Source organism: Symphodus melops, assembly GCF_947650265.1.
Source record: "Symphodus melops genome assembly, chromosome: 1".
NCBI lineage: Eukaryota > Metazoa > Chordata > Actinopteri > Labriformes > Labridae > Symphodus > Symphodus melops.
Window position 1 is genome coordinate 7,109,150 of NC_136691.1, and position 17,095 is coordinate 7,126,244.

A 17,095-nucleotide genomic window follows, 5' to 3' on the forward strand; every position below is an offset into this window, starting at 1 on the left:
CCATGCCTTCTTTGTGTACAATGTCAAGCCCTGGTGTTACACGCGAGTCCTGGGTGTGCAACACCTGTACTTCAGTTTAAGTACATGAGGATTTAGTGTGCAGGTTTGATTATTCAGGAGTCGTTGTCAGTTGGCTGAAATATGCGACCCAAATCATTGCGACCGATTCTTTAAAGCAATTACAGCTAAAATACCTTAATAATGCTGCAACAATCCATGAAGTTTCTTTTTTTTTCTTAAACCTGCAAACACAGAAATTACAAAAGAAATAACAAAGGCAGATGGGGAGAGGAGGTTGATGGACAAATTAAATGATACACAATAGTCAGGAGATAACCACAATCATTAGGAATCAACCCACTGTGACCACCACAGCATGTTGAAATGTAATCCAACAGATGCGTTTGTAGTATCATTTTGACTGGCGTTGCCTTACAGACCAAATGGCATGAACAATTATATTTTTTAAAGTCAAATAAACATCTTGACGTGGTAGTGTTAAGTTAATTTAATGTTTTATTATTAATCCAGTCACCAGAGGAAATAGTAGAATGATAAAAAACAAGATCTCAGTAACATTGTATTTCCCTTGTGTGCATTCTGTTCTGCAAACCCTCCTCCACTTTCACACCCCAGTGATGGTGTTGAGCATCATCATCATCGTCATCATCCATCCATCCATTCAGTGATCTGTCAAACATTCAAATGTAACAGTGAAACACATGAAGCAGTCCTTTTATAAAAGTACACAACAGACAGGTTGGTTGAAAATAAACATGACTAAGAGAGAGAGATATTTACAAGACTCTTCTGACTGACTTTAATAAAATGAAGTAAAAGATCTTTTGAGACCAAATGATAATAATGAGGTGCAAGAAGTACACAAAAGCAGCATCTGCTTTAGTGTTGTCAATCCAAAACAATATTATTTGTATATAGTGCTCTTTTTATGTCACAAGCCTTTCCCCCTCCCTACCATCTTTTACATACAGTAGGTTAGCCTTGGGATCATGTTAGTAAAACCTTTAACTAAAACAAAAAATGTATGCACCATGAGTTCAGGCTATTTTTTACAGCTATACAAGATTCATTCCCACATTAAGACACATAAAGGCCCCTGCTCTCCAACATGGAGGACTGTGAGATAAGCATTATGACTGACAGGTTCCACAACCGATGTAACATGGTGTCTATACAGAAGGTGACGGTCAAATATTTGGGAATTGCGTTAGGTACGTTGAGCGCAATGTAATTAACATTTATTCGAAACTGCTCACAAAGATTTCTTCAAGGTAACAGTACCATTTCATTTGGCGGCACAAGCCACATATGGTGATTAAAGAAAGATAAACAGATTCTATGGTTAAACTATGAACGAGGTGAAGAGGCGTTTTTGCACAGTTTATGGTATGGGACTCGTGTAATAGACAATCTTACAGGCACTCGAAGCTTCTGTGACTGCTGACTTGACAAATCACATCGGACCCCTTAGGGGTATCTTTGTGTAAGAGTCAAAACCGCAGAATCCCTTTCTGTACCTTAGCCAACAAACAATAGGAAAAGAACAAACCCAGACACACAGAGACATAATGCGCCACAGAAAACGTGGCTTCAGTTCCCAGTTTGCAGTGATCCCACAGTGCTACACCTTTTGCCCGAGCGACTGCGCTGGCCGCCTGCCTGACTTCATGCGGCTGCGAGCGTACACCCGCAAGAAAAGTGCCAAGAAAACTACAGCGACACCGAATCCTCCGACGATGGAGACAGCGTGTCCGTAGAGGAAGCACGAGAGGAGGATGGCGATGGCCTGCCGCAGGGTCATGATGATGGTGAAGACTGCGGCTCCGAACTGGTTGATGGTGTAGAAGATGAAGAGTTGGCCGCACGCAGAGCAGACGGACAGCAACACGGCGTGAAAGGCAAACTCGGAGTGGCGCGCCATGAAGGCCAGCGAGTCAAAGAAGGCGCCCTGCTCGAGGAGCGAGAAGACCGTGAAGAGGCAGGAGAACAGGTTGACCCCGAACATCATCTGCACCGACGACATCTTGTACTTGAACAGGTTGTCTTGCCAGTTGGAGGTGAAGCTATCGAAGACGATGTAGCCCACGAGGATGACGATCCCGCTGAAGGTGGTGACAGTGGACGGGTGTTTGCTGGGCGTGCTGGACAGCAGGAACATGCTGACCCCCACAGAAATCAGCACAGCGGTGAAGTACTCCCAGTATTCGTAGCTCTTGTGGGAGACGATCTTTCCCATGAGCATGACAGGAATGACTTTGGAGGCCTTGGCGAGGACCTGAGTGGGGAAGCTGATGTACTTGAGCGCCTCGTACTGGCACCAGCTGCTCATGATGTTGGAGAGGGAGGCGAAGGAGTAATTGTACATGGGCGCTCCATGGCTGGGCTGCTTGAACATGAGGCACCACAGGCCCGACACAGTCAGAGCGAGGATACGATTCATAAAGACCAAGAACTGGGAGTCCTTGAATTTCTCACCCTCTTCCTCTGGAGTATTGGCTCCATACGAACGGGTCATCACACGCTCCTGCAGGACTCCCCATGTCAGGTAGGATGCCTGGGAATGAGAGGAACGACTTCAGCTTAGATTTTCAGTCTTATAATTCTCTTCTGATCATTAATATGCCACTCTGTATCCGGAGCACGAGGAAGGTTTGGGTTTGCTGCCCTAACACATTACTAAAACGGAATTTGTATGACTACAGATTTAAAGATTCCTACTCTCTCCACTGGCGGAAATAATAGCGGAATATGTCTCCAAATAATTCCAACAGAAAAAGTGGACAAATGGTTAGCCAAAAACTTAAACTAGCCTTAGATGGACCCATAAAACTGTTCTTTGAACTACTGCTGAAGCCTATATGAAGTCTGTGTTTGGTGCACGGCTCGTATGCAGCACGTCTCTGTAAACAACCTTTCATTGTGCAGATCAAACAATGAGAATAATGGAACTTAAATATAAAACAACCGTCAGTAAAGCTGTACAAACATGTGGTGTTGTTACAGGAACTAGATCCCATATAGCTTTATGTATTTAACGTCTGTGTTTCCTGGGAGGATCCCCACCTGAAGTCCGGCGGCACAAAAGATTAATTTGATGACTTGTCTAACCGACGAGCCTGAATGACCCTCGTTCCTGGATCCAACCGACACGTCATCCAACAGAACTGACTTGGCCTCACTGCCAAACACACAGGACTTTATGACAGGGAAGCAAATCCCACTGCCTGAAAAGGAATGGAAAAATATTTATAAAAGTAATGAACTTGATCTGAAGGTGGTCAGAAAGGAAGAACGACTTAAACTGGCACGTGTCACAAATCATACATCTCACAAGCGCACACCTGTGTCGAGGTAATTGGTACGCTTGAAGTAGCTAATGAGGAGGTAGCCAGGGATGATGATGGTGGAGTATCCCAGGATGTTGACGAGGAAGCGAAAGACCCAGAAGTCGTTCCAGCCTTCCAGAAGTGGCGAATCATCAGCAGCCGCAGTCGAAGGAAAGAGAAGCAACACAAGTGCGAGCCAAACCCTGCAATGCAAACAAATGATTAAAAGATCATCCTCCATCCAGCAGCAGACTCAGACAAACAATAGCATAGTGCGTATAGTGATATGTTAGATCCCAATATCCTAGTGCAAACTGAAATAAATAGAAAGGTCCGGAAATGTTCAGCTTCAAATGGCAATTTTATTTAAGCAGGTAAACATTTCTATCAACAAGATCTTCTTCAGGAGAAGATTGTAGATCGAAACATGGCAAGAAAATGTAGCTCAACAGTTCAGACCTCTCTCTCTTTATTTGCGTCCCAACCAACACTGATTTTAATCTGTTTATTGAAGCAGGAAGACCTGAGATTAAACATTTTGTTTTCCAGCTTTTTCTTGGGCTGGGTTTTAACAAAGCCAGCCAAAACTACCCAGACTAATGTTCATCCATGGTTTACGCAGGCTGCAGTAGGAAGAATACAACACTGACGGAAACACAAAAACACAACCTGTAAAGAAGTGAGAGGAGCATCATTGCCCAACCACCACAAACAACAAAGATGACAGAAGCAAAAAAATGGTGGTGAAACCCTATCTTCCGATTAAAGAGGTGTGCGACTTGCTGTCGTGGCACAGTGTGTGTGTATCCATTTCCAAACCAGGTTGGGCGTTCTCCCCGGGGGCCTGACTCACATAGAGCCTCTTTGTGTGGGACTCTACCAAGGCCTGGTCTGCCACTGTAGCCCGCTGCAGAGAGACCTGGGCTCTGAACAAGCAGTGTGTATTAGACACAGGAATGCACTGCACAGTCAAAGCATGCAGCCCACGCTGTGCCACACCAAGCACTGAGAGAAATAACTTTACCTGACGAGAGGACGCTTTTACTCTATCAGAGTGTACAACAAATAAAACGAATAAAAAGTCCCACATGAAAACATGCTTACTGCTGCTGTGTAGTGGAATATATTATAAAACTACATCTGAACTGACCAACCCCCTTAATAAAAAAGGCAGAAGACCCAGTTCTTTCATTAACACACACTTACTCATATTGATGGTGATTAAAAAAACAAATTCTATAAACCTTGGTCATTGTCTCACACTGTCGTGTTTCCTCCCTCTTTAGATGTGTGTGTGTGTGTCTGGTATTTACTCTCAGAGTAAACACAGAAGTGCCAAAGGAAAAAGCCAGACTGGTGACAGATGTGAATGAATGTCAGCCATACTCCCACAGCTCATGATGTCATTATTCGTTATTATTATTATTACTATTTCAAAAAGCATTATCACAGAAGCCCTGTAACTTTCTGTACACAGTAATCCAAATATGCGACTTTTTTAGTTATGAAATATAACTGCAGCATAAGATTCGTTTTTTAGTTTTTTGACCCTACGGGGACACCGTTTTCTATTGTCAAGCCTTTGAAGACAAGGAAAAACATAAAAAATATGTTTTTAAAACAGCAGCTACGAAAATATAAAACTGATTTAAGCCAGCTCAATTCTAGCTGAAAGATTAGCCTTAAACCGGAACAATTGTTTGTCTAACTAGCATGAGTGTTAGCAGACCTAACAGTAACACAATCTGGAACTACAACTACCGACTCCGCGAGGGGACAAGTGTCAGTAAGCCTGTTTGAATACCTCTGTAACTTATCATTTACATCAGATAGTTGTATTTTCCTCTTGGTCTTAAACCTACCTCCATGATAAAGATGGCATTTTCTCCACACTGTGTAGCCAAAGATACCTGGCGTAGCACACACGCCGGACACACTCAGACTTCTTCTTCGCTGTCAACGAGCATAAGGACACGCAGACCGAGCAGGAGCAGCGATGATTTTATATAAACAAGGGAGTGTCTCCTTTTGTACGAGCCGCCTTTAGCTTTGATATCTCCAACTTCTCCTCAATGGCCGATGTGTTCACTTGAGCAGGAAAGGGCCCCCCCTCTCCTCTTTACTCAGCACCAAAGGATGTCGGAGACACAACAGCACACATCTGCCGCGCCCGCCCCCTGTCGGCGTGGAAGAGTAACTGCAACGCATGTACACAGACGATCAAACGGTTAAAAATACTGTTATTTTTTTAACCATAATGTTAAAAGGCACATCTTTTCGTTGTTGATTATTCTATCTTGTAAATTATATTACTGTATTAAAGATCTCAGAGAAGCCTCGAGACTTTGTCTGTTCTGAGATTGTGAAAATTAGATTTTTACACAACCTACAACAATAACTTACTGGATAGTTGATTCTGTTTGGATTTATCAATGACAACTCTTCAAATTGATTTTTAATGTTTTAAAGTAATTTGTGTTGGTGTTGGGTGGCCCAGTTTTTCAAGCAGGTACAAGCAGGGTAGGGGGGCTCAGAGGGAACAAGGCTGGGAATCAGTGCAGTAGAATACTTCTTGGTACGTTAAACTGGTTCCCCAACACATCTCTGCTTTTAACGCAGCCTGCAGCAACACCAGCATGACCTGCACTGTATATAACTGAAATAGCTTTGTGCTATGGACTCAATGCGGAAGTAAGTCAAGTTTCACAACTCTGTGTTCTGGTTTTTTGACCATAGAAATGTCCTTTTGGAAGATGTTTTCATAAGAGGTTCTGTCTGAACAAATCACTAAGCCCAGAAGAAATATACATATTTGAGTGTCTTGCAAAAATACTGATGTGATCACATGATGCAAAGACTTTTTCTTACAGTATATTATTGAATCTGTCGTGCTGTTGGGTTGTGCTTATAAAAGAGAAACAGCTGAGTGGAATTTCCAGCTGCTTCATAGTTTTACTGGAGCCACCAGGAAGAAGCCTTACAGAGAAAAACAAAAGATGCATAGAAACAGCTGACAGGAAACAGAGAAGAACTCGTGCTTTGATGAAAGAGCCCTGTTTTTTTATAATTGGCTGTATTTTATGCACAATTAAAATGACTTCAAATGCCCCTGACCCCCGATTGCCTTTTCCTTGAAAAAAAAAGCACAAAACGCAGCATGTTTTTTTTTTAAATCCTTTTTAATACAAAATAAACAAATTGCTTCTATTCACTAGACAAGGCAGTGTTTTGTCACACCAAAGAACAGTCCGATATGTTTGCAGATTAAAGAAAAGATTAGATAAATAGAGAATTCCTATTCATGCCTGTAAGTAGCAAACAAAAAAAGATCACAAAGATGAAGCTGCAATGACTGAATTATATATTACATTTCTGTTCGGGGAAAATAGTTTTATAAAACTTTTATTTTTCAAAGATTGCAGGTCTCTTTGGGACACAGTAAGTTTGGTTATTTAGTAAACGGAGCTTCAGTTTCCTTCTGCTATAGATTCACTCTTAAAGTCTGACTGTGGCTTCTACAAAAGACCACAGACATGAACACGTTACAAAACAGATGCAAACAATTGCTGAAACAGTTTGAGAAACTCTGAAACAAATAAATTTGAATGTTCATAGGCCATGTATAGCCATTAAAACAAGGTTAATGAAATAAAGAGGTAGAACTTTTTTTTACGGATCTTTAACATGTTGGTTGAAGATTTGGCACTCACATTGATGATCTGCTATCCCTTCCTGAGGCGAGCAAAAACATAGATTTAAACAAAATGTTAACAGTGTTCAGTTGAGCAAAAATTCTCTCACTGTCAAAGGACAGTAAGAACTATATTGGGAGCATCTTTGTCGAGATAAAAGATAAAGACCAATCAAATCAGAATGTACAACAAATAGAGGCACTATTAAAACTTCAGCCCTTTAAGCTTTTTTTTTTCCTTTTTTTTTACGATCAAAAGTTCCATCTGTTGTGACGCTCCAGACAATTTCAAGATTGTTTTTCAGCCCGCGAATCAGCTCAAAACTTCACACCGACCACTGACCTTCCAGAAATCTGGATGTCATCAAAAGGAAAGAGAGCCAGGATCTGAAAAGACAAGCACACAAATGATATAACTCCAAGCTGTTGGAAATTTAAAAAAAGGGACATGTAAATCCACAGCTGAGAATAACAAGTTAAATAGTCATTAAAATGAATTGTTGACATGTTTTCTTTTCCTCTGCACCCATGAGTTAGACTTGCAGTTGTAAAAGGAGAGACTGCAAACTGGACCTGATATACTGTAGTTGTTTTCTTAAAGGTAACGCATTGCTGTGTTAAATGTTACAGTAGTTAAGATGTTAAGTTTTCATTATTTACTCTCATAGGTGGGAAACACTGCTAATGTAAATGATTTGACAGACTTATTTCTTAAGTCAGAGGAAATGCAAAATGCAAAGTTTGTGTTGCTAGCTAGCAAAGTCGAGAGGAAGAGCAGAAGTCTGTGCAGCTTGTTCTTTTTAAAACACACCTGTATCGGTATCATTTGAAGCTTCCCCTATTCGACAGTAGTCGAAAAACTTTAAAAACTGCAGGAGTGTATTTTGAATAAAAAAAAACTACTATGAAAACATGCCGATACTTTTTTAAATTAGCAAATATTATTTTTTATCTTCCTATTAACAAAATGTTTGAAACTATTTGTAAAAGAAGAACGGTAACGTAAGTCAGACAGACAAAAAAGCGTTGTCGAGGTTTAGTGAGATAAAGAAAAGTGGCACCCAGAGCAACAAAGTAGCATGTTCCATGTCTATTTTAGAAATAATGGATCCGTAGTACAGAATCAAAATGTATCACTCATGTATGTTTGTCTTTGTCAGGAGTTTACATTTATGTGCCACCTTTATGTGTGTCATCTTCAACAACTTACGTCATCATTGCCGTCAGCCAGATCGAGCGCCGTTTCATCCTCCATGTTCCGCAGCATTGTGTCGGCGCCGGACTGGCAGAGGAGGTCGGCGATGTCCGCGTCCTGTCTCCCGACGGCGAGATGTAGTGCCGTGCAGCCATTAAACATTGCTACGTCCACATTAGCTCCTTTGCCGAGCAGAAGCTTCACTGAAGTGATGTCATGCAGTTCAACAGCGAGATGAAGAGCCGTTTTGCCGCTGGTTCCTTCCTGTTAGGAGAAGTTGATTTAATGTGAATATTTACATTTGTCCTTTCTTTTCTGAAATTACCCACTTTCCTTTGATTTTTCATTTTTTTTATTATACAAGCCTAAAATACTAAAAACCAATCAAACGGGTGGGAGGCTAAGCTGTATGTTTGGTCGGTGATTTAAACAGTGAGGAATGTCTGGGGTGGTTTCGGGACTCCCCATGTTCTCTTCCATCATTAGAAAGTTAAGAGTGGCTGGTGAAGTCGGCCTAATCATATCTCATATCTAATTATGTCTCCCTGCAGAGAGTCCTGAGCTCGGCTCATATCACTATCAGTGTTGCACAGGTGCAGCAGATTTACAGTTAAGAATACAACACAAGGCCAGGCGCCATATATAAAGTTTAAAAAGGAGTGTAATAATAAATACTTGAATGTCACTGGATTCGATGAAGGACTCAGAGAGAAATAAATCTAGCTCACATCTCAAAGAGAACTGTAATGTTTTCCCATCCTTTATTCTTTAGTTTGAAAAACACATTAAAATAAAAACCATGAATTAATGAAAGATGTGTAGCTCAAATCTTTTCATTCACAGCTGTCAGTAAAACTAAAAATGTTCTCCTTTAATCCCTTGACATGACAGATCCAGTATACGAAGGCTTCCTTTCAGAGACTGACCTGTATGTTTAAGTCCGCTCCCTTTTTGATCAGGAGCGTCATTATGTGATGTTGTCTGTTCAGTGCAGCCAAGTGGAGACAGGCGAGACCTGCAAGGAACACAGCTCGTTCGTTTGTTTCCTCAAAAAACTGAATGAAAACTGCATTTACTAAAAGTGGTTTTCAAAATGAAAAAAACTGAGACCACAAGGAAACAGATCAACAACAGATTGGTTTTGTAAACCCACCACATCTGTGCTACCTTTGATTTAACAGCTGAAACATGATGAAGATGATGCAGACCTCCAGTTAAATCAACAAAGCATTGTTAGCTGGTGAGGTGTGCAGAGATCAGTCTTTTGTCCTCACCTCTCCAGTTCTGGGTTTCAAGGACCGGTGCCAACTTGCTCGGGGAAACCTCTCGGGTCATTTCAGTGGCACACTCTGTCTGCCCGTGCTGGCAGGCCACGTGGAGCGCCGTGTTCCCATCCTGGTCCTGCAGCTCCAGACTGGCCCCTTTCTCCAGCAGGCCCTTTACCACCTTGATAAGGTTCAGGTATGTGGCCAGGTGCAGAGGACTCTGAGGAACACCAAAGAAGATTTATGATGCAATTAAAATATGGATGGATTAATTAACCATCATTTTTTAAATATCTAAATGAAAACATACAAGGGCCTCTTAAAGCTCAGCTAACTTTGCCCCAACTTAGCGCCTCCTGTTGACAAAGCATGAGGATTTATATCTTTGCAGATTTAGTCGTCGACGTGCATGAGAAGTGTTTATGATAGAAAAGTCTCCTCCTGTTGAGAACTGTATCATTAACTGTGGAAAATGTCAGCCAAGCCTGTTCGCGCAGCTGTCAATCACCTCGTCTGACTCCTCCCCTGTGGCAGAAGTTTCAGGTCATAAATGTAGAATCTATCAACCTGGCTGTTGATAATCTGTTGATCAGCTAAACGTGAACATGCTGTTATCTTTTGTCTGCGCTGCTTTTTCAAGCTGTGTTTGAAACATTACACACTAATACAATACTACCTAATACCCCTATGGGAATTCTTGATAGTGCCAATATAGTGTACTCATAGTGTAATGTACACGACCACCTTTTGAACACAACTCGCTCACTCTCCGGCTGCTGTGCCATAATTGCTGCCGCTGGTCGAGAATCAACCTTGACGGTGAACAACGGCATGAATTTGAGTGATAGCTGATATTATAGTTACAATTTCAAATAATAATTCAATAAAAAAAATGAATGAAGGATTTTTAAATCCATAATTAAACTAATGTTTAATGCCAGTCATCATTCTTATTAGGAGAAACTAACGTTACAACTCTCCATCTTTGTTAAAAAGTTTGGTCGACGTGTCCATAAACGTATTGGTGTAATTATTTAGTGTTCTGTTCCTCTTTTCTATGAACAGTCAAACGCCACTTTCCGCTCAGAGAAAGCTTTAAACCCCAGTGCATGATGGTATATATTGCTTGGATAGTGACCACGTGTTACACTACTTTTCACAATGCATTGTGGGATACCAGATATCAGTGCACCACAGAGGTTATGATAATAATCTATAGTGTATATTCACTATGCTGTGAGCGCTGTGTGATTTCGGACACAGCCTCTGTCTTTCTATATTTCCCAGAATGCCTTTCAACATCCTCCTGATGACAGTGTACCTGTGGCACTCACCTGTCGGTTACTTGCATGAAGACAGACACACACAGAGAAGCAGCTGATAAAGTGAAAGTTTCCCTCATCCACAACACGTCTTGTGGTTTCACAACAATTCTAATCTAATGAGGTCAACGTGGGTGCAGATTTCGAAACCTCTCCTCCTTTCTATGAAGGCATTCATTTAAAGGATCGATTCATCATAAGTTACACTGCATCGACTCGGCATTGCAACATCGGCTTCTTCTTTTAGAAGTGTGCACATTTCTCAGGGTGGAAAAAAGACTTGTTCTTGGTAATTTATCCAAATGTGAGGTCTCAGAATGACTACTAAAAGGAAATTAGGCAAACAGAGTGGCCGTAGGGCTAACTGAGTCACAGCTCCAAGCGCTGAATCTTAACTTCAGGGTTGCATTCTGACAGATCTGACAGTTTTGTTCGTCTTTTGCTCTGGTTTCTTGCACTAACAAGACTCTGGTCTGAAATTCTTGGAGGATTGCTGGATTGCTGCCTCCACCCACATCCACACAAGGAAATACACACAGTTCCCTGTGGTTCTATTTCTACAGGAGGTAGAGGAGGGGAGTTTCCATTCAAAGTCCCTCATGAGCTAACACTAGAGCCACCCACAGTGACGTCCCTGAGATAGGTCGGACTGCAAATAAAGAGGAACAACAATTCTCTGGAACTACAGAAATAAACACACAGCAGCAGTTTCCACAATCGATAGAGATCAGGAGGAAGTCACTTAGGATTGAAAATTCCCCCGTACAAGCTGAAGTGAGTTTGTGGACTCACCTGGTACAAGTTGTTTTGGATGTCGAGCACGTCTCTTGGGAATATTTCTATCAACTTCTGAGTAATGAATTCCTCTTCATGGATGATTGCTAAGTGCAGGATTCTACAGGAGTGAAAAAAGGGAAATCAAAATGTGTTTCCATTATTTTTTGCATGTTTACTTTATCTGCCATTGAGCAATCAACACCCAAAGGAAAAAAAAAAAAAAAAAGAAAAGGAAGAATTTCATCAAGAGAAAGAAAAAAGTTGCATCAGCTTTTATTCCTGGGTATTCATCTCGAGAGACTACCGAGTGAAGTAACACTAGACAGATTTAGTGGTGTTGTTACATGCTAACATTTCTTTTTCTGAGATGTCTCAGAAAAATTTAAACGGCCTTTTAAAAGAAAAAAAACACACATCCCTTCAGGTTTTCGTTTAAAGCCTTGACAACACAAACAAAAACACACAAACCTCAAAACCTTTGCAGGACGATGGAGCAAACAAATGTGTGTAAAAACGCAGGAAATGGAAGCGAGCATTTGTGCTTTATTTAGAGTAAGCTGGAGCTAAACAGACATGGGCCTTATCTGAAGATGGATTTAAACAAGTTTAGCATCAAATTTCCAAGATGTCACAGTTTATGTTGAAAGCTGTAAGAGCAGCAGAGGGATGCTGTTTCTTTGAGGCATGCAGCGTTTCATAAAAGGTTTGCGTCTGTGGTTACTTTAAAGACCAATGAGTGATTCGTCTTTCAGAATAAAGGTCATTGAACTATTCAGAGACAGACAGAGTGGGATCAGAAGTTCCCACAAAATCTCCCTGCAGACACATTTTATTCAGCTTTGTGCTGTGAGCGACGGGTTCAACACTTTGATTAGCTCGGAATATCACAGCACTACATATGTCGCTGCGGTTGTCATTTGAGTCTGCAGGAAGGAAGAGGGACGTTATCACTCACGTCATCGTTTAGAATACAAACTGTCTGATTGATTTAGCGTAGGCCTGTCTGCAGATACAGAACAAAGGATGAGATGTTACTGCCTTTACCAACAGACTAATCAATACATTTTACACACACGCTACCGAGCATTGAAGAGATGTTTCTCCTTAATGTACACATATTTAAGAACAGAATCAACAATTCAGAAAGGTTACTCTTTAGAAAAGACTGCAAATGTTTGACGTCTAAAGATTAACTTCTTGGGATTCCTTTTTTTTTTTTTTTTTTTTTTTTTTTTTAAAGGTCATCATAACTGCGGTTTTGTTTGAATGATCTTAATCAGAGCTGTAAGTAAAGAAAAACCAAAATCTGCAACAAGCACCTGTACATGCCTAACTTGTTGTTTTAAAGAGAATTTGAATGAAATGGCACTCTGCTCGCCGTTTCTGGGGAGCCTTAAGATTGGAGATTCATTTTCTGGTTACACTTCTGGAAGAAAAGCTGTAATGGCAGGTTTGTAATTAGGATTGTTCACAGAAAATACAGCTCTGATGCAAGTTATAAATACCATTCATTAAAACATTTGGGTTGGTGTTTTTTTTTAGTGCTCCTTTCACCCTGAGAAAAATGTGGTGAGGTTTTTTTTTTTGGTTCTGATAAAATCAAATGATTGAGGTGAAACAAGAGGTGCAATCAGCTTTAGTTGAGGTGCTAAAAATAACAGAATAAATGTGTGACCAAAAAGAGGCGTCACTTTTTGAATGAAAATATGTTTGGGTATTTATGTAAGGAGATTTATCCATCAATAACTGTCCTGACACAGTTAGGAGTGTTATGCACATGTGCTTCAATGGGCGCTTTAATGACTTGCAACAGAAACCGTTTTTAGTCCTATGCCAAAAGGTCATCACTGACTTATTGAAGTGCCTGCGTATTAAAGCCTTTGAGGAAATGTTCTGGTGTGAAAGGGACTTCCTGGTTTGAGTAAGACTTGAATGAATAAGAATTTTTAAAAAAAATCCCACAGGGGAGGAAAAAAAAAAAAATCATGTTTGAATGATTCTTCTCTCTCATGTTTCAGGTGTATTTTCCTCCTCTCTGTGACTTTTAGTTAAGGTGTGAGAATGAAACCATGTGGCCCCGACAACCAGCAAGCGGAAGTGAAAAGAGGTCACAGAAGCAGCAACACCTCTGCCATGGTGTCTACAGAAAATTGTCAGATCACAGTAGTAGTCATTAGCATGGCTGTTTTTTTTGTGGTTTTTTTACGTCAAAAAACTTTTGATGACAGAGCAAGACCAAATGAGTCGGTCACAAGAAGGTCTGCATGTGTTCCTCATGCTGTGTGTGTGTGTGTGTGGAGGTTGAGGTGTTTGTATTGTGAGCCAAAAGCAGCAGTTTCATTTAGTCAGACTGAGAAGTGAACTGCAGAAAAACAGCTCCTGTGGTAAAAAAAAAAAAAAAAGAAAGAAAAGAGACGTTTTTTTTTAGAGTGAATGTCTTGTGAAAAAGAAAAGAACAGCAGCTCATGCATACTGGGATCCAACAACATCAACATGCACACACAAACTGACTGTCCCATCCTGATCAACAAGTTTCTTGGATCTAAAGGCGTCCACAGTACTGCCTCACAGCATGTGCTTTGTCTGCGCAGCATGGGGAAGTCCGAGCCTATCTGTTTCACTTCTGTTTTCTGACTGAGAGACGACTCACAGGAGCAAGCGTGCATTCATGACAAGGACAAAGTTCATTTTAAAAAATGAGCTGTAGAATCACAGCCCAATGAAATCCCCTTCAAAACCAGCACCATGGGAAAGACAGGGCCCCAAATAGAGCACATTTACACACTCTGCAAGCTGCCATTTATGGATGTTTCTGGTGCAACAACTCCAGAGGAAATAAAGTTAAGCTTGTGATGATTGCAAGGGCAATCGTAGTTAAAGAGTAGATTAATCAATTATCAATGGGAAAGAACCAGTAACAGCGGTATCAGGGCTATTATTAAAGCAATGAATGCATATAAAGGTTGATTATTCTCTTATTCCTTGCTGTGTTCCTTTTTATCTTTCATGTTATCCTTTGCTGCTGATTGGATGAAAAAAAGGGATTTGAAGGGTTTACCTCAGACTTTGAATAACTGTGACAGGCACTTTTTTTTTAAAAAATATTGCGTTTCCTTTTATAAACCAGGGATACTGCTGACAAGCCAGCACAATGTATTCATGCAAAGAAAATAAGGGGGTTTGATTTTCAAGATAAATACGTTTGTGGAAAAAAAAGAAAAAGAAAAAAAAGACAAACAGATGCAAACAGCCTCTCTGCCTGACTTTGTTCTGTGAGGGATACTGTCCCATATTATGTCGAAAAAAACCTTTTGATTGAAGATGTTGAACTAAGCTGTTTGACACATGCAGGGCAACTAAAGCTTGACGTTCAGAAACCAGCAGTGGTGTAGAGCAGGCCTATTGTTCAGTTTCCATAGAGTATACCCACTTCAAAATCTCCTCTGATTCACACGAAGATTTTTTTGACAATATTTTTTAGTATGCGACATTTTTTTCCTAGGATGGTGAAGGGATGACCCTCCATACTCTGTCTCTAATTGGCTAGTACGCACTTACTAAATGTAATGTAAGAGTAGTTCGTTTTTATTAGCACAGCTACTTCATTAGGCACCACTGACAAACAGCATGCAACATTGGCTCTTATCAACAGATAAGAAAAATCAATAAAGCAAACGTGTTTCTATGTGATAAATAAGCAAACACGTACGTGTCTCCGTCTTCAGTGATAGTTGTGAGCAGGTTCTCCTCCTGTTCAGAGAGTTCACAGATCTGTGCTTGATCCTTGCTGCTGGACAGAGTGCAGTCCCCCACTATGTCCGTCAGACTCTCCACCGTGATGGACGAGGAGCCGTAGGCCGAATCCAGTCGCTCTTCCCCGGTGGAAAACTTGTCCCTCGGCCCGCTGAAGTCTCCGCTCGGCTCCCTGGCTCCCTCCTCGGACTTCAGCATGGAGCGGTACGAGTCGATGCCCGAGTCTGTGCGGTTCTCTTCCAGGGAGTCTTCTTTCCTGCAGTCGCTGCTCGCCATGGTGGTGGTGGTGGACTCGCCGGGTTTCCCCCCCCCCCCTACCGCTCCTCCCGCCTTCCCAGAGGAATTAAAGACCACTATCGGGTGTTGACGCCTCCCGGTGCTCGGTGATGTGACCGGACTCCGAGTGTAGCCGACGGACACCTGAGGAAGAAAACACCGCTCCTTTGTGAAACCGGAGGAATGAGCCGCCGCGTTTCATGCCACTAATGGAGAGAAAACTTCACCTAACAGCAACAATCCGGCGGTTCGATCGACTATAAAACTTCTTAAACTTTCAAAAAATATATCCTACGATACCTATGTACTGAAAAGTTTCGTTAAAAAAAAAAACGGAGAGGGAAACAGGCGGAGTGTCGTCGTCTACATATCCGGTAACAACACGAGCTCCAGGCGTTAGTGAGCCTATGAGCAATGAAATGCGATAAGGCCGGAGAGGAGAGCTGACATATGAAAGGCGAAGCTGTTGTTGTCACGAGGGGAATCCCCAGTGCGCGTGCACAAACGCACACATGCATAGTTACTCATGCGCGCGCACGAACTCGGGTACGGGAAGAACGTTGCCCCAGTAACAGAGCTAGACAGTTAAATGATTTTCAAAATAAAACTGAATACTATTGTGTGCTTTTTGGGGATATGTACATACAAATGGGGCGTTTATTAACACTTAAGCACTTTACAATAAATGTTGCAGCAATTTCAAATTCAACTTTTTTTAGTCCAACCAAAAACCTTTTTTTGCAGAACCTATAATGCAAAAAATATAGGAGTTGTCATGGCATAGTGTTTCCAGCACAGTGGGTTTTCTGAATGCATTGTTTAGGCCTACTTTAAAATGCCTGCAACACAAAACACAATAATATTATCAGATTGTTGTTCACTTTCACCAAATGTTTTTAAGTGTTTTGCGATGACTAGCCCAAGTAGGCTAATGTTGATACACCTGCTTTACAATAAAAAACAACATGTGAAGACATGCAAACACTTTTCTTCAAGTCTCAAACATAAATCAAGTTTAAAAGCAGCCAAGTTTTTGCTTGCCAAATAACACATCAAGTTTCTCTTTTAACTTCCCCCCAATAAACAATTCTCAAAAACAACATTAATCAGTTTTTAAAGCCCTAACAGGAAGTCCTAATTGTTATTGTTGAAGGTTTGACTAGCAGGAAACAAAAAATTATAATCAATGAACTGAAACCTATTTTCTGAGAAGCTGCCAAACCTGAACTTGGTTCACATAAATCTTGTTCAGTTGAATTTGACAGTGACTGAATAATAATGAGACAAGGCTGCAATGCTTGTTGTTTAACGACTGAAAGGCCAGTCTGCATTCTGACATACAGCATTACATAACAACACACATATTGTTTTCCATTCTGTGCTATATTGATTGATGCATTTACTATAGTTTATCCCAGTCACACAAACAAGATTGCATACTCGACCACAAATAATGTTTTTAAGCAACA

At 41.0% G+C, this 17,095-nt stretch overlaps 2 protein-coding genes across 3 annotated transcripts; both read right to left on the reverse strand.

Annotated features, from left to right (window-relative positions):
* Window positions 1-493: 493 nt before the first annotated feature.
* On the reverse strand, window positions 494-5,516 carry slc35b2 (solute carrier family 35 member B2). The gene is made up of 4 exons (XM_079358132.1): window positions 5,210-5,516; window positions 3,363-3,550; window positions 3,085-3,245; window positions 494-2,575 (listed from the first exon to the last, which is right to left on the reverse strand). The coding sequence occupies exons 1-4, from the start codon at window positions 5,227-5,229 to the stop codon at window positions 1,643-1,645; spliced, it is 1,302 nt and encodes a 433-aa protein (XP_079214258.1). The 5' UTR covers window positions 5,230-5,516; the 3' UTR covers window positions 494-1,642.
* A 991-nt stretch (window positions 5,517-6,507) lies between these two features.
* On the reverse strand, window positions 6,508-15,631 carry nfkbie (nuclear factor of kappa light polypeptide gene enhancer in B-cells inhibitor, epsilon). Of its 2 annotated transcripts, XM_079365415.1 has the most exons (7): window positions 15,307-15,631; window positions 11,613-11,715; window positions 9,508-9,718; window positions 9,160-9,248; window positions 8,249-8,497; window positions 7,382-7,425; window positions 6,508-7,079 (listed from the first exon to the last, which is right to left on the reverse strand). In XM_079365415.1, exons 1-7 carry the CDS (start codon window positions 15,624-15,626, stop codon window positions 7,070-7,072), a joined length of 1,026 nt encoding a protein of 341 aa, XP_079221541.1. In that variant the 5' UTR covers window positions 15,627-15,631; the 3' UTR covers window positions 6,508-7,069. The 2 variants fall into 2 exon arrangements, with proteins under 2 accessions (XP_079221541.1, XP_079221540.1); XM_079365414.1 differs by having other exon boundaries at window positions 6,508-7,425.
* Between the last annotated feature and the right edge of the window lie 1,464 nt (window positions 15,632-17,095).

Excerpts from the sequence above, each read along its gene's own strand:
- slc35b2 (XM_079358132.1), bottom strand. The coding sequence starts at position 5,229 with ATGCCATCTTTATCATGGAG. Across the intron at positions 3,551-5,209 it reads ATGCCATCTTTATCATGGAG|GGTTTGGCTCGCACTTGTGT; the intron begins GTAGGTTTAAGA and ends TTTGCATTGCAG. Across the intron at positions 3,246-3,362 it reads TACCAATTACCTCGACACAG|GCAGTGGGATTTGCTTCCCT; the intron begins GTGTGCGCTTGT and ends ATTCCTTTTCAG.
- nfkbie (XM_079365414.1), bottom strand. The coding sequence starts at position 15,626 with ATGGCGAGCAGCGACTGCAGGAAAGAAGACTCCCTGGAAGAGAACCGC. Across the intron at positions 11,716-15,306 it reads ATCACTGAAGACGGAGACAC|AATCCTGCACTTAGCAATCA; the intron begins GTACGTGTTTGC and ends TCACTCCTGTAG. Across the intron at positions 8,498-9,159 it reads GAGCGGACTTAAACATACAG|GAAGGAACCAGCGGCAAAAC; the intron begins GTCAGTCTCTGA and ends TTCTCCTAACAG.